The following is a 23,884-nucleotide window of genomic DNA, read 5'->3' as shown; positions in this document are numbered from 1 at the left end:
GGAATAATGAAAAAAGTAAAACTAAAGTCCTTTCAGTTATTGGGGGTGGGGATTGTAATATCTTCATAATGCAAAGGTAGAAGAAAACTCCGTGCACAAAAAAACCCCAATTGTATCCTTTTGTAAAGAATCTAAAGTATTACCACATATCTGAATACAGCTGTAAGAGAAACTCGTGGCAGTAACCGTACAGCCCTCCCCCACAGAGAAAACAAATCTTTTATTTAGTTAGCTTCTCCTAATGTTATTTGTTCTTATTAAGAAATTAGTTCCGAGCCCAAAGAGAGCTTGAAAAGTCACACTCACCTACCAGTGGCCACTTTTCCTCTGAATCAGTTTCTCTTCGCAGAGTTTCCCTTCTGGAGATGTTACTCTTTCAATTATCACAAATATGTTTTCTGTTAAACTGCTCATGTTTCCAATTAAATTTTGTCATCTATGTCTGTTCGCCTGCCCAGCAGCCTGCTGGGGATTAACGGCTCTTACCTACATTTCCCTGCCCTCTAGCACAAAAGTAAGCTGTGTACAGAGCTGCATTTTTTTAATTCAAAAATCAACAGCACTGGAGAGTGTGCGTTCTCAGCAGCAGGAGCAGCCCTGTGAATCCAGCCCTGTAAATCACAAGCTGCTGCAGCCACACGGGGACTGTTTTACTTCACTTTCAGTTGCTCGGTGAAGATACGGCTCTGTTAACCTTCCTCCTCTGAGTCAAATCAGATCTACTGAAGATTTAAGTCACATACATCTTCCTGACTTAGCACAGAATCAGGTTTCTAAGAGAATTAGAGACTCCTTAATAATAAACTCAGCCATTTCACATGGTTATGGACAAAGTGAAATAGCAGGAACTAATGATACTTTAAAAAATATTATTGAAGTCAGAAAGTTTTCAGGACTCTTAACCAGTAACTATTATTCTGGCTGGTTTTCCTAGGGCTTTTCCTATGGCAGAGTACCCATATGGAGCTGGAAGGAATCAGAAGCTGGATTACAAACACAGACAGGAATCATGGTGTTTTTAAAGTTGTGCCAGCCTGCTGACTCCCAGAGAATTACTCCTGTTTTACTCTACCACAGAAGGAAAATCAAGCCACCAAATATCCCGAACAGTGATGCCATCTGGCCTCTCGCTGCCCTGCTCAAGCCTGCTGGATTCAACTCAATGTGTTAAGGAGGACCAAAAAGATATTGGCATAGAAATCAAGGAATCACTGAGGTTGGAAAAGACAATCAAGATCAAGTTCAAGCATTAACACCAGACTGCCAAGCCCACCACTTAACCACATACCACAGCACCACACCTGTACATTTCTTTAAACACTTCCAGGGATTTCACCCTGTGAAAGGAGGAGCGAGAGGAGTCCCAGTGACTCCCAGTGCAAACAGCAGCAATGACCTGACACAGTGCCCTGACACAGACACAGAGAGGAGGGAAGGTGACAACCTCTTCACAAGGTGCCAGCAAAGTTCCTCACTCTGCTTTCAAAAGCTGCATCACTGCTCTTTCCTTCGTGCCTCTTACCGTACACTGCTGCTTTGTTTTTGTTTTCATTTCCTGAAGTCCTCCTGCTCATCACAGTCCACTTCCCATCCCCACACCACACCAGGCTTCTTTTGCACACTCGGAACAAGCAAGCCTTTGTCTCAGCCTGCCTTCCACAGAAGACGTCCAGCAATGGAGTGAAAGCCTCATGAAAATCCCAACTGTGCATACTGTACAGTTAATTTGTATAGATTATTTTTAAAAATAATAATAGCCCATCTCAATATTGAGATATTGCTATAGGAACTAGAGATTGACAGTACTTTCAACACTAAGTTCCTAATCCACATGTCTTCCAGCCTCATCATGCTAAACAAATTTCAGCACAAAGCACAACCATGCCCAGAAATCATGAGAGCTTTCTGGGATTCATGAACATGCCTAGGATGGACTTACAACCAGGTCCAGGGAAGAACCCAATGTATGGATCAATAGGGACAGGGAAGCCTTCACTTGCTCAGAAAAACAGGGCTGGGGCAATAGAAGTGTGACAAAATGAAAATGACCAGTAATGGTAATATCCATGAAGCAGAAGAGCTGGTTGTACACCCTGTCAGTACCACATATGCAGGCACAAAAACTCAGCTCAGGGTCTGAGCACGCAGACAACTGAGCAGATTTCTTAGAAAAGAAATCTGCCTTCTCAAACAGGTGCTTCACAACAGTTTCAGAACAATACAGGCAATGTGTATGGGATGAACAAAGCCAGACTGTGTTCCCCAGGACTCAGAGCCTACACAAAGCCATAACCTGGCTGAGAAGTCTGACTTTGTCTCAGACACTGAGCTGGCTGTTAGGTCACTGCAGCAGAGGCCACCACATCAAAACAGGGCTCTGACCAGCTCCACAAAGTTCTTCAGGAAGTGAATGGAAGGGGTTGGTTGATTTGGGACCTCAGCTACATCCTAGCAGCACAGATGAGCACTCCAGTTCACAGACCTCTCGGAAAAAAAGCTTGGCTTGGATCAAGTGAAATGGCTTGTTTTCCAAATCCCAAAGCATTGCTCAGAATTTATTTCCCAGCAAAAAACAGAAATTCTTAATTTCTCCTTTTTTTTGTTTATGTTTCCAGGAAATTAATTAATTTATTTATTTATTTATTTATTTACTTGCTTACTTATTCTGTTTGGTCACTGACAAAAATATGCTTTTCCCAGTTTATTTGTTTATAAACACAATGTTCTCTTTGTCCCAATGCCCCCACACACACCCTCCTGTCTGGAAGCGAATTTTGCTTCCCTTGCCAGTGGCGTAGGAGGAGCACAGTGCAGCTCCATTTACAGAGATGTCAGAGGAACCAGAATTAGGACAATACTATGACTGTAACATTAAAAAAATAGAATATATTGCAAGAGTAATGTAATTTTCACAGTGTCTACTTGACATTTTACACAAAGTGAATTCTGTGAATACTGGATGCTATGCACCTGAAATGAATGAAGAATATTCACAAAGCCTACAGTTAAGCAGCAACACTTTGGGAAAGAGGTACTTTCTTACACAACTACAGTGGATTTTGATTTGTACTTGGGTCAAATACAGCAAAACTGGAAATTGAACGTCCTCAAGTGATTTATTACATTGAGCCATGCCCAGTTACTGCAAGAAGGAAAAGGTTCACCCTAAAACACTCTCATGAAAAATTGCCCCAGCTTAAGAAAACCAGTTTTTCAGATTCTCCGTTTCTTCCTTACAAACAAGTGCTGGCTCTTTTACTCCTCTGGCCAAGTTTGGTAAGTAAAAGGAGTTTGCTGCCAGAATGCAGCTTCAAATGCAGGTTTCCTAATGAAGCAGCAATATCAATTCATGGAGAACACATCAGCATGCAAAGGGGAAAGTTTTATTCAGCATAGCATAGACCCTTCTTTCATGAAAAGGGGAGAAGGTTTCATGCATTCAATTAATAAGCCTATTATTTCCCATGTGTTCCTTTGTGAGGGAGGTATTTTCCTTCTTCAGCAACCTGCATTAACTAATACTGACTGTAAAAGAAATGTTTTCAAACCCAAGCTACAGTCACAATAAATAACAATTACTTTCCTCTTTTCAAAGTCAAATCTTGGCCTGAAATCTATTTTGTTCCTCGTGTTCCTGTTAAAAAAGATGTTGGTGGTCCAGTTCCAATGCCAGTACACATTTTAGCATGGGTAAATCTGATTTCAACTGCTCCTGCAAAGACTGAACTGCATCTGCAAACCCACCCATTTGTGAAGAAGAAAAAAAATAATCTGAAGGCTTATGATTTAATTCTTCCACAGAAGTCTTTGAGAGCTTATGTTATAATAAGGTCAGAAGAAAATATATGCAATTTCCCATCATTTGTCATGTTCACTCTAAGTAAGTGGACTTTGATTTCCTATAACTGAAAACTTTCAAAAGCCATCATTATAAGCATGAAAGGCGACACACAGACAAAGAATGTTCTCATAGTTACTCTCTTTAGGAGGGTCAAGAACTTAACAGCATTTTTACCCATTTTTGAATGAACAAACTTTTAGTTTTTATTTCACAGCTATGGGAAAAGTAAGTACTTATGAAGAGAAATATCTTTTAGTCCAGCCTATAGATTTAAAAGCAAATCCACAACCAGATTTTAATTTAGGAAATAAAAGCAGATCTGCTCTATGACATTACAGTGTCAGAACTGAAGAAACCACTGCAGCAGTTTCATCATTTACCATTTAGAAGAATAAATGGTGAATCTTGACCCTTCCCCATCCATCCACCAGAAGACTCTCCTTCAAAGTACTATATATGAAGTCTTACAGAGAAGAACTTTTTAGCTGAGCTGTTCTCTTCTTCAATGATAATTTATCAAACCCTGTAAGCATGGAAATGTCTGCATTCCTGCCAGGAGCCAGCTATAAAAATCCCAATCTTTCCATAACCCAAACCACGAGCAGGTAGAGCAGAACATTCCCAACAAGAGTGACCTGGCACACAGTCCTTCCTCAAAATAAGCACAACTCTTGTGGCTTACAGAAATTTCCATTTCAATTTCAATTGTAACACTGGGAGAACCGTGGTTGGCAGGAAGACGCTGGTTGAGCTACCAGCTTGGGGTGGGCAAGGCCTCCACCCACAGGACAGCTGAAGCTTTCTGTTCTCTCTTCTATTCTGGACCACAAAAAAACCAACAGAATTTTTTTTTTAAAGCAGAGATAGCCAGATAGGGAAATTCTTTATAATCTGAGCCTCAATAGGGAACATTTTTGCTTTGCTGAGGATAAAACCATAGAATCATAGCTAGGACTGTAGTTGGAAGAGACCTTAAAGATCATCTCCCTGTCACGTGCAGGAGCAGTTTCCACTAGACCAGGTTGCTCAGGACCCTTTGCAACTGATTAGAATTGTTTCCTTCAATTTATGCCCACTGATCTTAGTCACCTTTAACGGTGATTAAATTTACTCTAACACAACACAATAATTACCTTTAGTCCGTGATATTTTTCTTCCCTTCCATCACATCTACTTCTTCAACTCCAGTGCTGTAAACTCCATAGCTTCAACAGCAGTTCCACACATTCACAGAAACGTGTTCTATCTCTGAAAATCCTCACAAAGCCCATGGATCTATCAGAAACTCAACTTGCACATTTCTGTAAAGCTGCCTCCATTCACACAGAGCTCTAGCGCACAGAACAACAGTTCTGCTGTTGGCTGGCTCACTTAGCCAAGACTCAGCATTTTTGCTGAGTGAGGGGAAACAAAACTGGAGCACAGGCAGCCCCTTTTCTCATTGTCTCACCATAACCAACTAAGACATTTGAATTCCTTGTTGTTTTTGTTTAGTTACTGTAAAATTCAAAATGCTGTTGACATGAATGCCTAAGAAAGGTTGGAGGGACCTCTATTGACCACATACTAGTTAGATGATCATAAAAATAATGAAACCAAGTTTGTTTTGCCGTTCAAAACAAGCTGCACTCTCCATTTTAAACTAGACAAATACCATTCTTGTTCATTCTTCTCCATTTCCTTCTCACTATTTCTGCAATCCAATCCCCCAAGACTTCTCATAACAAACTTATTCAAAAGCATTAATGAATTCCAGGCAGGAAACTGTTATGGAATCTTTCATTAGATTTTACACTTAGCTGGAGTGGACAATATGTACAGCAGCTAGCAGCTCTGCTCTCACACATCTCTCCTGCAGGTTGTAAGAAATAGGCACAATGAAAATCAGTGGTCCAAGAATTGCAGTCAGGAAATATTGTCCACTTGTATCAAAACCAAATGACAGACACATATTGCAATTTATGGTGGGGTCCTCTTTCTTTCAGTTCTCTGGTGCCAGTCACAGATTCCTCAGAAATATTTGATTATGGACAAGGAACAGCCAAAAGGCTCAGCAGAGAAGCAGACAAATGGAAGGGCCCAGGGAGGCTGAAAGATGCTCCTACCCAAGGAAAAGAGGCTTCTACAGATGTGGCAGGAACATGCTGCCACTTGGGGAAGTCTGGGATGTAGCACTGGTCTTTGCTTTCCCATGATTTAATAGTGAGCCCTTTGTTTCTATGGCTATTTTTCTGGCTCACTGCACCCAGCAATAAATTTATGAGAAATTGTAAATATTTATTTTAAAAGGAAACATGTAGTCACTGCAAAGGCCATGAAATGCTGGACCAGCTCTTCAGCTGGTATAAATTAATGTGGCTCCACCGCCTCCAATGCAGCTATGCAGATGTCCACTGGGCAAGAAGCTGCTTCTCAAAGTTAAATTTTACTTCAAAGCTCAGGATTTTTATCCTCATGAACTGTACTGTTAAGAACATGCCACTGGCCAATATTTTTAGGGTTTAGTTTCCCCTGAAACTTCATTAAAATACATTTTTGGCTTGTTTTATGTATTTCTAAAGCTTATACCAACTACGTTCAAAGTCCTGTGGTCTTGTATAGCTCCACTTCAGCCATGATTAAGCCTTCAGCCAGGTTTTGTGTAGGTAGAGGACATATTTTTAAATGCCAGATTCAGCCAGTTGAAGAGTTGTAAAATTAAGTACAAATATGATTCACTGCATACTCATATCTTGTCCTATAAACATGCCATGCTGCTTGCTATTTCCTGACAGTCTTTAAGTTGTTTGATGGGAACATACCCAGCATAAATATGTCACTGAGGATTTACTAAGATGAGCCAATTTTTCAAAAGCATGTTTGATTAGAAAAGTGAAAGGGTGCAAACAATACCCCAGGATATACATGTATGTCAGCTAGCCAAAGATGAGTATTTTGTTTGACATTAATGACTCCTATAAGGGTCACCTTCTCACACAAGGCAGGAGCCTTATGTCTGGGGAATTTCTCAGCATTAATACATTTGGTAAATTGGAGAAATAAATTTGAGTCAGTAGGATTTCATTCACTGAGGTTGACTGAAGAGGTGTACGCTGAGAAAGAAGAAACTGAATGCCTAAATTTAAAAGGTCAAACCATCAGGTGTGCAACAGCACTGCAGCTGAAGGAGTCACAGCAGAATGCAGCTGCACACTTCAGAATGTGGCACTAAGGGAAAACAAATGTCATTCAGAAATGGTTTAAGAGTGTCACATATGGAACCAGAGATTTGGAGAATCATAACATAGAAGACAAAGATCTGAACTACCCCATGTTATTCAGCAGCAAAATAAGGCATCAGGTGGAGAGCTGTGTCCAGCTCCAGCACCCCTCTAGAAGAGACTCACAGACTGGAAAGGGGCCAGTAGAGTTCATGAAGACATAAAAGATTTATCACAAGGAACCTATAAGAAAAAGGATGGAGTAGTAAATATTGCTTAATCTAGAAGAGAAAAGGCTGAAGGAGAGCCTTCAAATAGAAGAAGATTGTTATAAACAGGACAGAGATCAAGGAAGAGCAAAAATATGCCTTATTTTTAGCCACACAAAATGGTTTTATAGGCACAGTTTTAATAGCTATTTTAAAGACCAGATGGACACTGGAAGGAATACAGTTTAAGAGATGGTCAAGTCCCTATAATGAGACATTTCAGAACAGACTTGTCACACCTGTCAGGTGTGTTTTCTTCATAGGTACAGTTGATTTTCCTTCACAGCTGAAGCACAGACTCCCCATGTTCTTTACAAATGCAATTCTACAAATATATAGGATAAGCTGCAAACTTGTTAAAATTTTAAGCACATTTCTTAAACAGAGTTAAAGCCAGGAGCCATATCCACACTTCAAAGTTACAACTCAACAAAAGAAAGTACCAAATTGCTCAGCATGTCTTTCAGATTACCTCACAGTCCTTCTTTCTCTCTGTGTTTTCATTTTTACTCTTGCACCATCAAATTCATGATCACTGTACTATATTCAAGGCAAAATAAATCACCCTGAGCATTTGGTAAATACCTTCAATGTATATTCTATTCAGAAAACTGGATAGGGTTACTCCAGCAGCTTCTTTTGGTAGTGCACACAGTAGAACAATAGAAAGCACCCACTGCTCTGGTAATGGATTTATTGAGACAAATTCTGTAAATTTATTTTACATCTGTCAGACTTACAGGGAAAACCCTTGGCCAATAAAACCAGAGCATCTCTTGAATGCCAGCACAGAGAAGCACAGAGGCAGCACCCTAAACACTAAGCAGAATATGACGCTTGCTTCATGCCTGACCTAAATGAAACACTGGTACATTTTAACAGGTTGGGATGACTTAAATTAAAGTAATTATCATATTTTCATGCTGTTGAGACAATCACATTTATTTCCCAGTGGAAATTTGAAAGTGTGGGCAAACTGGTTTATATTTTATGGACTTATGCCTCTTTAAAAAGATAAAATCTTTTCCACTTTTGCATTCCTTTTAATTGTAGTGAATTTTGCACAGTCTTATCAAGTCATCATTTAAAAAGTAAATGTTAGATTCATTCAACATTAGACTAATTTCTTAAGAAATTTTTAGATTCATCTAGACTACCCCCACGATGGATATAGAAAAGGAGTGAAAGCAACTGTTTCAAAAAGTCAAAGAAAGGAAGTTTTTTTCTAAGCCTGTAAGAACACAATTTTCATTCATGAAGAATTTGAAACAAACAAACAAACAAACAAACAAATAAAATTTAACTTACTGCTGTCTGTTGCACAAGCAAACTGTTTCATTCCGTAAAATCACTTCCCACCTTTCTGACATCCATATACTATTCATCCATATGCACAGGGGTCTTTCAATTGCAGGAACTCTACTTATTTTTGCTGGTCTCAAGTGAATTGTTAGGATCTTTCTGCTGGCCCTGTTTTCCAAAACTTTCCTCGCTCCACCTCTCCCCCAGCCTTCCCAGCAGCCTCACAGAGCTGGGCTCAACACCAATCCACTGGCACAGCTAAAAGCAGGTTCAGTGATGACGCGGAGGTTGGCACCAAAAGGGTCAATGGCTTTTCAGTATCAGCTTTACTGCAAGAGAGACCTCAGCTCGAAATCCTCAGACTACAGAGAACATGGGTGGAGACACCAGGCTTAAAATTTCACATTTATGTGCTATCTGTGTGCCACTGGATCCTGCAGCGACTCATTCAGCAGGGAGCACTGGAATAACTAACTTTGGACATTTGTATGAACTCTCCCTTTTACAAGACACCAAGCACCTGAACACTTCAGGACTGGCCAGTCCTTGATTAGTAAAAGATGTACAGTAATTTCACGATTATAAGCTGCACTGAGTATAAGCCGCACATCCGGGTGTTGGCAACTGTCTTGGGTTACAATACAGAGTGTGATCAAAGGTATCTATTCTATCACCATCTGTTGAGGGTGGGGGCAGTGACCCTTATCTCTACGGCAGATGTTCTGCTAATGGGCCATCCATTGAAACCAGGCAGGGCATTGTTCTTTATCTTTTCACAACCCATCCTTCCTCCAGCCAGTCATTTTCTGCTAATGGCCATTGAGTCCCACTGTGGGACTGATAAAATTACTGCATCCCATTGGGAGTTGCTCCAGCCAGGGGGAAGAGCCCAACATTTCTTACCAAGATAAAAACAGAGGTTTGGGACACTAAGGGAGCCCTTTCTCCACTGGACTCCAGAGGAAAACCGGATTTCTCCACATCACCACTGGACCTCTGGAGGGAAACTGCACCTTGTACAGGAGCACTGCTCCAACTGAGCCACATCTGTCACTGCAGGAGGATGCAGCCACCATTTAATGGGACTGCTACCAACACCCTGCCTGAAGGGGTGCCAGGTTGTACTCTGACTTTGTCAGGGTTTGGAGTTTGTTTCTTTGTAGTACTGTGTTTCTATTTTAATTTTCTTAATAAAGAACTGTTATTCCTAATTCCCATATCTTTGCCTGAAAGCCCCTTGGTTTCAAAATTATAATGATTCGGAGGGAGGGGGTTTACATTCTCCATTTCAAAGAGAAGCTCCTGCCTTTCTCAGTAGACACCTGTCCTCCAAACTAAAACAGCAACTTTCCGTTCTTTGTCCATATATAAGCTGCACCTGATTATAAGCCGCACTTTGGGTTTGGACCAAAATTTTAGTCAAAATGGTGCGGCTTATAATTGTGAAATTACTGTAATTCAAAACATAAGACTTACTGTAACAACTGTTATGTACTAACAGAATCACAGGACAGTGGCTGAAAGATCATCCAGTTCCAAATCCCCTGCCATGGGGCAGGGACACCTTCCACTACTCCAGGTTGCTCCAAGCCCCATTCAGCTTGGCCTTGAATACTTCCAGGGATGGGGCAGCCACAGGAAAACCTGTGCCAGTGCCTCACCACCCTCTGAAATAAAGAAATAAAAAATGTTTTCCTAATATCTAATCTAAACCCACCCTCTGTCAGTTTAAAGTCATTCCCCCATGTCCTGTCACAAGCTGCCCTTGTCAAACAGCCCATTGTAGAGTCTGTTCAGCCATCCCAGTGAACTTTTGCTGCACTGTCAGCGGGCTCCATGCCACAGGAATTGCATCCAACATCCCAGCTCCCCGCTGAAACTATCCTGATAACTATCCCTGCACCTGAAGCCATAAAAAGCCTTCTCTTTCCCATTTAGGCTGAATGTTTCTATAAATGGGCAGAAAAAAATTTTAAATGCTTTAAGACAAAGTTCTGTTGTGCTTTCTAAGTCTCAGAGCTCTTTTTTCACCACTTCTGGGTCTTGCAGTTCTTACACTATTACTGGGCACAAAGGCAAAAGCCTGGGTTTTGTCTCTCTTTGTAATTATTAATTTATGTGGAGTGGAAAAACTGCATGAGGTTAAACAGAATGTTTCCAGCATGGAAGTTTGTGCAATGCCACTTGACTGCCCTTTACTTGGTATAGGAGCCAAATCCAATCATTCAGAACATCAAATATTTCATCTCATTTTACATAAAGCTATAAAAGAAGACTAGTGCTCCATTTAAATGTGCTTAAATGAAAGATTATTCATTCAGGGAAAATTTCCAGATCATCCATGTTGATCTTAAAGACAAAAGGGCTCAGTAATTTCTGAGACAAAACTGGAACCTCTGTCTGATCACCAGCTCTGGGCAAATATTAAAATTTGACTCATTATGTCTGTTTAATCTCTTCCAATGGCTAAACACCCTCACTCTTAAAATTTCTGTCCAATCTGTGGTCGTAACTGGGCTAATATCAAATTCCTGAGACGTTACCCACACACTATCTACTGAGATAAGGAAGAATTGTTACTACTATAAATGTCACTACAGGTATCTTGTAAGTAATAAGGGAACCTTATAACCTTTCTTTCAGACAAAGAACATAAATTAATCCTTTAATACCAAACTGCACAGATTTTCCAAAGCTGTATTTATGCAGAGCTCTTTCTGGTTTATCAGCATCTCACTGTTTCAAAGTCCATTTGAATACTACTGAATACCTCACCCTTCAAGGCATTAGCCACAAGAACTCTGAGTTCTGATCTCCTTATGCACGTTTCTTGCTTTGCTCCACACAAAGATGAGAACTTGTCCTCTCAGTTGCTAAAGTAGCCATTTAACTTGAATCTGAGTGTTTGACATAATCCAAATCTGCCATTTTTAAGTGACCTTAAGCAATGCTGAATTCAAGACAAGCTCAGTATCACACAGAACCAAGCCATGGGAGTGTATTGTCATGCATTTTTATATCAGTACAGGATTGAATATGGAACATTTTTATCATTGGGTAGAAATTCCAATGGCTCATTTCCAGATTTAGGATTTCCTACTCTTTCGCAAGAGGGCGTTTAGAGAAATAAATATGGATTTCTTAGTAATCCATAATGAAGATCTAGAGAAATACACTTTAATTTAGAGAAATAAATACGGATTTCATAGTAATCCATAATGAAGACACTGATCCATACTGAAGATACTGACTTAACTCTGAAGAGCCTCTCCTGCTAAAGCTCTGACAAGATCTGCTACGGCCTCTTGAACCATGTCCTTGAACTTGATGCCCTGCCCTTTTGAACCTGATAAATATAACTGCCTACATATAGAGTGCAAAGATTTTTAGCACACATGTGGCATGTGTAACCCTACACCAGTTTGCTCACTGGCGTGGGGGTGACATTTCCTTGTCTTGATGGTAGTCAGTCCTATTTTGATAACACCAAGTTAAAAAGTTAAGAGGAAAGAAATTCCTTAACCGTCTTTCAAAACACCTTAGTATCTCTTCCTGTTTAAGTAGTTCACACTTAGGAAAAAATTTAAAAGGAAATAATATTTATAGGTGTGGTAACAGTCTCAGTCACAAGAATCCTCTGGAGATACTCCTTCCAACCTTCACCTGAAAGCAGGAGATGGGATAGCCTGGATAAAGTTATCCAGGGCCCTGTCAAAGCAAGTCCTAAATACCTCCAATCAAGTGAAATCCGACCTCTTCTCTGGATAAACTTCTCTTATGTTTCATTCTTCTCATAGTGAAGAATTTTATTCCTATTTCCAGACTTCAGGATTTCCCCTAAAGGAATGTGTGCCCCTTGAACTGTCATCACACATCCTTGTGAACATAGTGACCACCCTTCACATATGAAAAGACAGTTATTAAACACACACAGTGTTCCAAGTTAATAGGGTTTACTCAAAATTTGAAAGAAATAAAATATAAGCAGCAAGAGAGGAACATACACTTTTATTACCCTCCTGCCCATGCAGACACTGGTATTAAAACAGTCATTTCTTTCACCTCTCTGTCTGAATCTGTATGCATGTATTCTTGGGTTTTTTCCTCTTTCTGATACTATCTAAGAGAAATCTGACACCAACCTGCTGTCTTTATATACCTGAGTAATAAACATTTCCTTTTATCTCAAGTAGAAATGGGCAAAGTGTGATTACACTTTTTTCCTACTGATATTTTACCTAACATTAAATCCACAGGAAAAGTCTAATTTTTCCCACAGATGTCTACTGCCCTCTGTAGGAATATTTTAAATAAAATATTAGGAACCAAGTAGAAGAAAAAAATAAAAAGAAAGTACATAAGCCTGTTATAGTGCTGAATCACGTCATCAACATGGTGAAGGTGGTTTATTAAGTTGATGTCTCTTACAGCTTCAGAACTTCATTGATTTTATAGACTTGACCCAAGTAAGAAACAGAATATTCCCAGACAACACTATCAGACTTTTGACATTGCAAAATGCAAACTGAGTGCCTGAAGAACAGTGAAGACAGTGGGTCTATGAGGGTGTTCAGAGCTAGTCAAAAATTCCCACCATTTTGCAGAGCTGCAGGCTGCTTTCAGAGAATGTCTCCAGAGACTCCACTGTGTGCGAGCAAAACACTGACATAAACTCATGAGAAAACCTACCATATCAAAGTCTTTACTGAAGCTGTATGTCTTAACGTATTTATGTTTCAGTCTTGATATTACCTAGGATGTAGTTCTGCTCCTCCTTGCAATGGATAAAAAGTGGATTTATGTATTCTAAATTGCATATGCAAACCAAATTTTGGGTGTATTTTATCTGGTGATCCTGTTAGACAATTAGAAGGACATGGTAAAATGGAGCCTCAAGGTAACTACTAACTGCACACAGGCATAGAAATGTAATGTTCATTTGCCTGTCCACATTCTTTGGAAAAGGTTTTGGTAGTTTAGTTGAGTTCAGACTGCGGGAAGTGTTTGATGTCTTCCATGTCAGAGTAGACCTGTGGTGTTCAAGAATCTTAAAGAACAAGGAAGTAAACCAAAGCTATTCCTACATAAGCATGGGCTAAGTAATTCTGAAACTTCAGAAGAGAACTAAAAGGCTCCAGCTGTGTGAAGGGACTAGGATGACATTAAAAAACCTAAAACCCACAAGCCTAAGTGATTATTTCCCCACAAAACAAAAATGCAATTAAGATTCTAATGGCATTTTTCTTTTAAAAAAGCCTGCAACACCAATTACACACATAAAAATACCCAGTCTGGAGTCTAACTGTATTTATAAATGGCTAATCACTGTGACAATAAATAAAAAACCATACTACATGCTGTTATCATTTTGTGATGTGAGGAATGAGGGTCCTGAAATTCCTGTGAGTTTGGGAAGGGGAATTTTGCACATAAACTCTCTAACTCCAGAAAGCAAGTTAAACCTATCAGGCTCTAACCTCAAAGAAGGTGCCCATAGGACTGAACCAGATGTCTGAGTGATTCTTACTAGAGAGCCCTTATCTCTTTTCTATATATTGAAAGTGGTGTCAGACAGCATGTGGATACTGAGAGAAAAACCAAAAACCAGAGGAGACCAGATCAGCTGTGGGGAAAATTTGCATCTCTTTACATGCTCCTTTGCTAAGAGCACTTGTGCACCTCACATCAAACACGTGCATCCATCCAAGAATTTCTTATTTTTCTGCAATAGTGCAATCATTTTTGATATCACACAAATCCTTTCCCCAAGATTTCTAGAAAATCATGGTCTCATCAGTAACTGATTTACAGAATCTTTCTAAAAATCTAGGTTATTTATTTCCCCAGTAGCTGGCTGTTCTTCCATGCTCTATTTGCTGTCTTTTTCCTTTCTGGTGCACTCTGTTTGAATTAATGCACTTTCATCACCACAAGACACAGACAACTGACTAACAAGACAATTTGCATTCAGAGGGAAAGGCCACAGATGAATAAAAATCACTAAAAATTATAACCTACTTTTTGTAAGACATGATTCAAACATTCAAACACTGAAGGCCACTTTCTATCACAAGGTGATGAATCATGCCAAAAGAGGCTGATTTTTTATTTCTCCCATTTCCTTCCTCAAAAATACACAATGGAGCAGGTACTGCGTAGAGAGGTGAAAATTTACCAACACTGGCACACAGCACAGTCATGTAAGTCTCATTTTCTTAGGCAAAACACAGGATATGGGTCAGAAAACCTGAATTGTCTTAGCACTTTGACAATAAACTTTGCCTGGCAATGTTACAATTAACTTCAAAATAAGCCAAAAATTTGTCAGACCAATTGCTTTTGTTTCTCGTGGATTCAGACCAATTTTGCGTCATGATTATACTTTTAAGAAAAGCTCAAGTTTAACTTTATATAAGGCTTTTTTTTTTTTTTTTTTTAAGACCATAATTTATGACTGGAAATTTTGACCAGAACAAAATTCTGGGTAGTTAATGCAACTTATGTAGATTGTCAGCCTAAGAATCAGTCTTGTTTCCTTTAGTCATTTGTAATATTTGTAGGAAGCAGTACATCTCATGTGCTTCTTCAGCAACCAGTTTATCTTTCTCAGGAGATGAATTACAGTGAGGAATGAGGATTCCCAGAACAGCCTAAAAGCAGTTGATACTTAAGTTACTTGACAAATTATTATTTCTCTGTATGCATTGCTCTGTATGTTTCTTTCTTTTCATTTTTTGAAGAGTAAAACCAGTACTTTACTTTCCTTATTTAGTAATCTTGGTAAACTAAGAAAAAGCTAAAATAGATGGAAGTCCTCTCCTCCACGCAGCATAACATCACACTTCCCATATGGAGTAGGGATCATCCAGCCAACCAACCCAAGCTGCAGGACAAGGTAAATCCCACCCCACCTCTCCCCTGTGCTTATGGGACATGAGTAGAAGGCCAAAGAAAGAGACTGGGGAGATATTACAGAGGAAAACAAGGTTTCTACTGCTCACACTGAAACCTGTTAGCTTGTTCTTTGAACTGAAAGGCAGACCTTATTCAGATTTAGATACAACTATTACATGCTGATGTAACAGTTAAATCATTACTGTTTCCACATTGTACCTTCTAAAACAGTATACATGGATTTACCAAAGTAGAATATTGCTGAATTATTATCTTATTATGCTGACACATTAATTTCTAATATAATTATAATAATTATATTATACAGAGGTGAATTTTAATTTTCTGTTATATAAAATGTGACCAGAGTGTTTCAGAATGTCCCTGGAGGATGCTGAGAATCCTCCACTGCCACCATAACTTTTTTGGAGAAACATTACAAAACCTACTGACATGCAGTCCTAGGACAATGATTTCTAGAGAAGGAAGACCAGAGTTTCCTGGAAAGAATCAAGCATGAGAACCATAGAGAAGCTGACCCAGACCAGTGCTCTCCCCTGGAGCAAAATGCTCATTACCATTATCAGAGCTTGTGCACAGCCAGCGAGGAGACTTGAGCCTGAAGGCTGTGACTGTCAAGTCACTGCAAGGAGCCTGTGCTGAAGTCCAGTGCTGGCCCCTCTTTGTCAGCAGAATGACTTTAGGGATGTGGAATTTGCTGCCAGCCCACGCCACAATTAGACCGTGCCAGACTGGAGAGATGTGCTCAGTTCTCACCAGCCACAGCCCCCCAGCCCCACTCAGAGCTACAAACTCAAGCTAATTAATTCTGTCAGTTTACTAAGCTTGTGAATGGACACAAAGTCAGTAAATGTCATTCAAAAAAGCTCTGCTTAACACACACCATGGTTACAGATGTACTGCCACAAACATCATTTCACTGCAATGTTTATAAAACATAATATGTTCCTGCCTTCAAACACAACACTAGATGATTCCTGAAATTATATTGAAATTGTGTAATTCTTACAGGATCTTCCAAAATTGTGATGGAAACGAAAGCAAATGGTATTATTTATCATATAAAAACTTCGCAGAAATCTTTAGTGGCCTTTTTCATTCTTGACAAACTACTCATCAAAATGCCTTATTTTATGATTAATTCATTCTCCCTTATCTGTGGTTGAAGTAAAATGAAAAACATGGTTTGCCAGTGCCAGGACTTTTTAGAGTTATTTTTTGGATGTACCTTCAGGCCAGCAAGTCACAACTTCAGATACATTAAAGGAGGACTATACTTTTTTCAAGAAGAGACAGCTGGCTTTTGGACTGCAGACATCATGTTTACAACACACAACTTTGAGACAATCTTACTTTCCTCTGAATGAAGCAACTATTAAGAAAATCATTAAAAATTTGTAAAGTTCTTACCTTTGTCATTGCTGCTTGTTGGGGTTGGAGGGAGAAGGCCAGGCTTGGATTTGTCGTAGTTGTTGAAGCTCTGGCTGCGTCGGTTGTTGGCACTGATGGAACCACGAGTTTTGGCCTCGCTGCCCGCAGCGGACACCCTCGTGGTGGGACCTGGAAGTCTGGTGGAAGAATTTACAGCATGTTTAAACATAGGTAAAAAGCACTCTGGGCAAGAAACTATGGGATACCATGCATAAGCTGAAAATAAAAGGATCAGCAGCACAAGTACAGGCTCTTAAGGGTCTTTCTACTTCCATAAAAACAAATCAAAGAATCATCTTAGATTAAAAGCATATGTCAAACAACTTACAGTCTGAATTGCTTTACACCAGAATAAAAGCCCTGAGACAAAATTATCAGTCACCTGCCATAAGACTGGTGAATCAGAAATAGTTGCAGGTAAATTCAGTGGAGCAATACCACCGGCAAAAGGTTAAGACTAAGTGAGGCACTACTGTTCTTAAACCAGATTGCCAGACACTTCATCCCATGCTGGCCATATAAGGGCTACCCTTATTTCAGAAATAACAATAAGATGGAACTTGGCTGCCTTTTCCCTTGCAGAGAAGCACATTGCATCTTTGCCCTGGCAGACACAAAGCTCAACAGCCAAGCCCAGCAAAACTGTAACTTGGTTTAATTATTTGAGCCTATATAAATCACACAGAGCTTCAGTACCCTCTCCTAGAGTAACCACATAAACAGTGAGCTGGTATAAGCCTCTGGTTTAAACTGTCTTTTCCAGCATTTTCTTACCATAGCCTGTATTTACCAGCTTTACCTGATTAATTAGGAAAAAATAATGTAGTTATTCTGCAGTAAGTAGACAAGCTTTTATTGCTTTTCAGGCAAAAAGGAAGGTGGAAGACTTCTCTAAAAAGCCCAACAGAATCAGGAAAGCCACTGTCAAAACATCTCAGAACACTTCAAAGCCATCATTCACAAACAATATTTTTAAACCCTCTTTATACAAAATACAAAAATCTATTTAAATAACTTGTGTCAATAATAAGGTAAAAGGAAAAAGTCCCAGTTGTCAGAGAGAGTGGGGATGCAACTGACCAAATCACCATTGTGCCTCTGAGAGAAGGAAGAAAAGCCAGGAAGGAACATGGCAGGGTTTCCTAAATAAACATATTTATCCAAGACTAGTGAAGAAATAGAAAATATGAAAAGAAACATGAAGAAAAAGCCAAAATGTCAGCAGCTGCATGCACATGCTTTCAAAGCTCGAAAGCGTCTAAGACATGAGGGCATCATTCAAATACAAACCCAAAAATTAATTTACAAGCTCAAACCACCACAGATTCAGTACAGCACATCATGGTTCTGAGGTTGACTTTTAGACTCTCAAATTATTCAGCTTTTTCCAGCACTGGGGGTGCTAAAAAGTTGTCCAGACTCATCACTGCAGCAAAGGGTCCATGAGAAAACCCCAGAGAGGCTTCATCCACTGTAGAGGAGACCACAGGGGAAGAAGCTGAGGGCAACCACTGACAAATAGAACTTTTTGAGAAAGTCACCAAGACAAGGAAGTTCATGAAAAGTTCATTTTGTTTGGCAGGAAACGTGGTAGGTTTTCTACAAGGTACCTCAGCCCAAAGCTGCCGCCCCAGGATGGCTCCAAGGGCCCCAGCATGGAGGGGAGTTTTCCAGCAGTAGGGAAGGGACAATCTTCCTATACTGATGGATAAGAAAAGGCTCCCCACACATATCCACATGGGTGTTGCAAAGCTGTCACATTTTAAACAAAGCTCCTCAAACCATGTGATCACTTAAGAAGTGATAAATTTTCCATCTGATTCAGTGTTGTCACTGCCAATAAAAACATACCAAGGACAAAAAACCTACATGCTGAAAATACTCTTGAGGATATCCTTTCTCTTAGATTTTTTCCCCCCCATTATAGTTTAACTAACTGTTTTAAAGCCCCTGCTTTTGATATTAGGTCAAGATACATCACAGCAGTGCCTGTGAAATCTAAGGAAAAAAATCAGGTTCGGGGAGACACTTCTGGGTCCTTGCTATTTAGAGAGAAGCTATTGAACTTGGAAATCACTCTCTTTTACTACTCCTCAGCACCTCTGTTAAGCAAATATGAGCTGTCAAGCCATAATTATGATCAAGGAAGAACATGAAAAGGAAATGTGGAACTTTTTAACTGGGATTATTCTGCAGAGATTCACTGTCAGCATATAAGAAATAAGATGTGGGGAATAAATCTAAATTACACAGCAGAAAAAACAATCTATACAAAAAGAATAAAGATCATAAGCTATAGTTCACAAGCTTAGCAAAAATGGTATGGTATAATTTACCAATGTAAAACTATATTCTAGTCAAACATTTAAATAGCAAGATTATTAACCAGATTAATAAATACAGCAACCCTTACAATCACTGAGATGAGATGGACAGATGAGCTGGCATGCAAGTCATGCTGGGATCCAGGGACAAAATGGACTGAAATACCTATGATACATTTCCAGATGCTGAGTGTGGGAGCACTGGGGAGAGCAGGGGCTCTGATGAGCAAGAGCCACACAGTTCTGCTGGAGCTCACATCATGCAGGTGATTCTCTCCTCACTAGCTGAGACACTGGCCCGATGCAGCTCAGATGGGGAATGGAACTGGGCAATCTTTAAGGTCACTTCCAACCCAAAATATTCTATGATTCTATGGTTTCAGTAATGCAGATCAAAATATAATTAATACAGCGGGGCAAGAACTCCCAGAACCATGTTTTGTTCTCAAAAGCAAAAGCTCCTCAGAACAAGAAAATCAAATTATCTCCTTGAGGGCCAAAATGCATTCCACACCTCAAAAAAAAAAAAAAAAAAAAAAAAGGAGAAACAAATGATATCCATTTAAAACTTTCCCATTTCAGGTGTTTGTAAAGGCCTAGTTACAAACTGTTTTCGACAGGAACCCTAAACATGCACCCAGAAATATTGCAAAAGGATTATTCATGCTTTGCAGAAGATGAAGAAATGCTAACCTAGAAGACCTTTTCTGACCAAGAGTGAATCGGATGATTTTGCTTTGAGATGAGTCCCTGGGAGATGCACTGTGACAGGAAAGAAAAAGTGGAAGAGAACATTGAACAAAGAAACTTTTTTTTTAGAGCCACTGAACTTAGTAACTGGTTTTAGGGAGAAAAGGGTTTTTTATGAATTTCACAAGAATATAAAGCTTCTTGCCCAAGTATGACTTCAGGTCAAAACAACTACAGTCTGAAATTAATTTTTACAAAGTAATGAACATGCAAATCTGCATGCAACCCCCAACTCTATTCCCCTTTTCCTTCTCACTCTTTTATTATGTATTTTCTGTAGAATCTGAGCAATTTGACTTTATTACATTCTAAGAAAACATGACATTAAAGATCTTCAGGATATACATATTTTTCAATTATTTGAAACCCAGCCCAATCTACACAATGGTCTGAAAATACCAAAACAGTGTTCAGCATCTCTGCAAGTCTGGCAGAAAAGCTGCAGAAATCTCTTCAAACGCATCTTTATTTTACAGTCATTATTTCCTGTTTAAACATGCTGTAGGAACCCTATGTTTTTCAATTATACAAAACTATTGTTTACACCCAAATGAGTGTAATTTGTGAAGAAAGACATTAAAGCCAAACCCAAATAACCTCTGAGTAGTCTCACTTGGAAGGCTTCAGTTAAACTGTTTATATCCCTCATAAGGCAGCACTTAAGCCAATGTTTACCTCAAAGTGTGGTAACACAAACAAGCCTCAGTGTGAGATATGAAAAAACAAAAAGCCTTCATACTTTAGTAATTGTTCAAATATGATTTCTGCTTTCAATTCTGCTTCTTATCACCCTAAACCCTCCCTATTTTAGTAGTACAAGGGTCAGACCAGAAGAAGGTTGAACATGCATTTACTGTGGTACTCAGAAAATTGCTCAGAAAACTGCTTTTTTTCCAACCTGGGCAGAGCACTCCTAGTATTAAAGACATTCAAGGAATAAAACCCCTTTGTAGTCATCTGTACTCAGATCTGGGAGTGTCAGCAAACACCAACTAGTAAAATTATTTTTCACGTAAAGCAAGCAACATATTATTTTTGACCAAAACGTCTAGATTTGATTTTGATTGCCACCAGGCATTATGAGCTCTATTTCTTTTACCACTGTCAGAGTAACCCTTCCCCACAGTGGAAGGTAATCCTTCCATTTCTTAGTGAAGACTGATACTCTTGTAATTTGAGAACTGAAGTTGGTTTTCATACGCCTAAAGTGTATGTTTTCTAAGGGTAGCAATGTGCATGGTTTGTGAGTAGAAAGAAGCAAAAGGAATAGTGAGAACATCCTTTTACAATCCTGTGGTTACTTGGTCAAGCAGGGATGTTAATGTTACACCCATTGGGCTGCAGATTTCCAGCACTGAGAACGTATTTGAACACATGTGTTTTGATTTCCAAAGGATTGAAGTCAATTGCTACCCAGCATTCCATTCCCAACGCCCTTTATTCTAGAGCAGGACTAAAGAAAGGAGTTTCTTTGGCTTTTTACGACCTGCAATGAGAAGCAAAACAAACAAACAAAAAAAAAAGAGATAAATAATGAAAGAAACCCCAGCTTTGAGGAGATTTTCCCACCTGGACTGCATTTCTGATTGTGCTTTGAACTGGTGCTGCACAGCTTGTGGGGGCTGTTGGCATGGAGTCTGGAGCAGAGCTGGCATCTGCTGCTGAGGGACCCCCACCTGGCACTGGGATGGAGGCCCTGCTGGCTGGGACGGATGGTGCTGGGGCTGCTGCTGCTGCTGCTTGTACCGAGACAGGCTGAAGAAGAGGCCCAGGATGGCCTTCAGATTCCCATTCCTGATTTCTGTAAGGCAAAGTTGAGAAGTCACTCGTCAGCCATCAATGGGTGCTTTCTCTCAGACACTGCAGTGAGTCAGCCACTGCATCCCCAGAACATTGTCTGAACTGAGCTCCTTAGGGATAGCCTTTAGGATAAGTTTCTTTCTGCACATCTAATTGGCATTACAGTTGATTGCCAGTGAGCATCAACGAGAAATAAATAACTAATCTCTCCCCTGCGGTGACTGAGCAATATCTTGCATTTCCACTGCGTTCTGTGCTAATGCCAGTGTGCTTAAAAAGCAAGTCTCATTCAATCTTTCCTTTAAACTAACATAGCTAAAACCCCCCAAACAGAACCTCCACAATAACAATTTTATTAAGGACAGCACACTGTAAATGATTTCTGAGTCCTAAACTTCCACAAGGAGGAAACTACTCCACTCTCACACATATTTCTGGAATATCAGGATAATAATTTCCACTAAGAAAATTTGATGCAAGTTTTGCACCAGAAAATATGGTTATTCAGTGACATAGATGTATTCAAACAGAAAATTATCAGCTTTGATACTATCACAAGCTGATAATAGCACCCAGTGCACCTAAAGATAGCTTGACAGTTGAGCTATAAAAGTATAAACTTTTCAATTCCTGAATGTCATCCTGCTCTTCTATGCAATATCAAGTACAAAAATGTAAACACAAAGATGAAGAGGTTTATCAGACCATGCACTTAACCACTGTATCATAATTAATATGCAAGAGGGAAAATTCTTCCTTGCAGACAACCTTAATGTCCTGTGACTTAATTATTTAGCATGTTTAATTTCCTAAATTAAAATAGTAAATTAAAAAAGCTCAAACATCTGAACTTTTGCCTGTGTTGTACAGATCACTTGAACTAAAAGCTGACTGTTGCCCTATGAGAAAGAAGAAAAGGACGTGTGGCAAGACAGTAGCCAAGCACAAAGGCAAGAACCAGAATTTTCATTAGTTTCCACATTTCTGCTCACATCGCTACTCTTTGCTGTATAAACAAGCTTCTGCTCTAATCCTAAGCACTTCACCCAGCAGATCTGAGGCTCAAGATTTAAAACTGTTATTTCCAGTTCTGTACCAGTTTCCAGCTTTGGTCTCCTTGCCTACCTGCACCTCAGTCTACTTTCCCTTCGCAGCCACTAGTATAATTTACTCTCTTTCTGAAATTTGTCTCAACCCATGACCACACCTTCAGAGAATATTAGCCCTTCTCTAAGTGGCCCTGGTCACCACCAAGACCCCAGATATTCCTTTCCTCTCATACTTCTTGACTCAATTAAGCAGCCATTCTTTCCTCCCTGCAGCCTGGTCCCTCTATCCATGCTCTCTCCCACCACTGACACCCCCTATCCTCGTTTAAAGGATTATCATTCCCAGGGCCCTTCAGCAGTCATTTTTGTCTTCCTTTGCTTTCTTGGCCAATTTTAGTCTCTTCCTGAACAGTGGGGTCCCAATTAATGCTGCCTGCTTCCCCTTTTCCCAGCCCACTCCTGCTCCCATGCAGTGTCATGCACAAACCCAGCTTTCTCTCACTGCACCAGGCAGGCTCCTTCTCTGATCTGCAGGTTCTCTTCAATAATCTGTGTTTAGCTTGGGAGGACAGGGATGGAAGTAGAACAGACACAAAATACAGCAGAACACAGTAAAAAGGATTCCCTTATCTCCCACAAAGAACTCAAATTACTCATGGGAACTGAAAGGAAAGTAGCATTTACTCACAGGTTGAAGAGTAACCAAACAGATCCAGGGGCACTGAGAAGCTTAACTGCACAAATACAGGCCAGAAGATAAAAGGGCCATGGGCCTGCTTGTTTAAATTTAGCAAAGCCATATGCAACTGGAAACTGATTTCTATGTGAAGTGACAGGCAGTTATAACAATAACCCACCTATGACCTGTTGCTTTCTATGGCCATTCAGTTTTCTGCTGAATTAATCAGAAGAACAACTTGTTTTTGACCAAATAATCAAAAGAAGAACACTTTTAATGAGTTAAAGAAGTCTTTCCCTCTGGATTTGAAACAAAACATTTTAA

At 39.7% G+C, this 23,884-nt stretch overlaps 1 protein-coding gene across 10 annotated transcripts in view; it reads right to left on the bottom strand.

Annotated features, from left to right (window-relative positions):
* Positions 1-23,884, bottom strand: part of NAV2 (neuron navigator 2) — a 371,722-nt gene that overhangs the window by 103,489 nt on the left and 244,349 nt on the right. For 5 of the 10 annotated variants that reach the window (XM_033061466.2, XM_033061462.2, XM_033061463.2 and 2 more), the window contains exons 5-7: positions 21,602-21,833; positions 19,976-20,044; positions 16,938-17,095 (exon numbers count right to left, since the gene is read on the bottom strand). In XM_033061466.2, the coding sequence (XP_032917357.1) occupies positions 16,938-17,095; positions 19,976-20,044; positions 21,602-21,833 (459 nt within the window). Of the gene's footprint in view, positions 1-306; positions 1,064-16,937; positions 17,096-19,975; positions 20,045-21,601; positions 21,834-23,884 lie in introns of those variants that run through there. The other 5 variants (XM_033061468.1, XM_033061469.1, XM_033061464.2 and 2 more) reach the window with 3 other exon arrangements.

The sequence above is a fragment of the Catharus ustulatus genome, chromosome 6 (assembly GCF_009819885.2).
Source record: "Catharus ustulatus isolate bCatUst1 chromosome 6, bCatUst1.pri.v2, whole genome shotgun sequence".
NCBI lineage: Eukaryota > Metazoa > Chordata > Aves > Passeriformes > Turdidae > Catharus > Catharus ustulatus.
The sequence above is the reverse complement of the archived record's forward strand: the minus strand, read 5'-3'. Positions and strand labels throughout refer to the sequence as shown.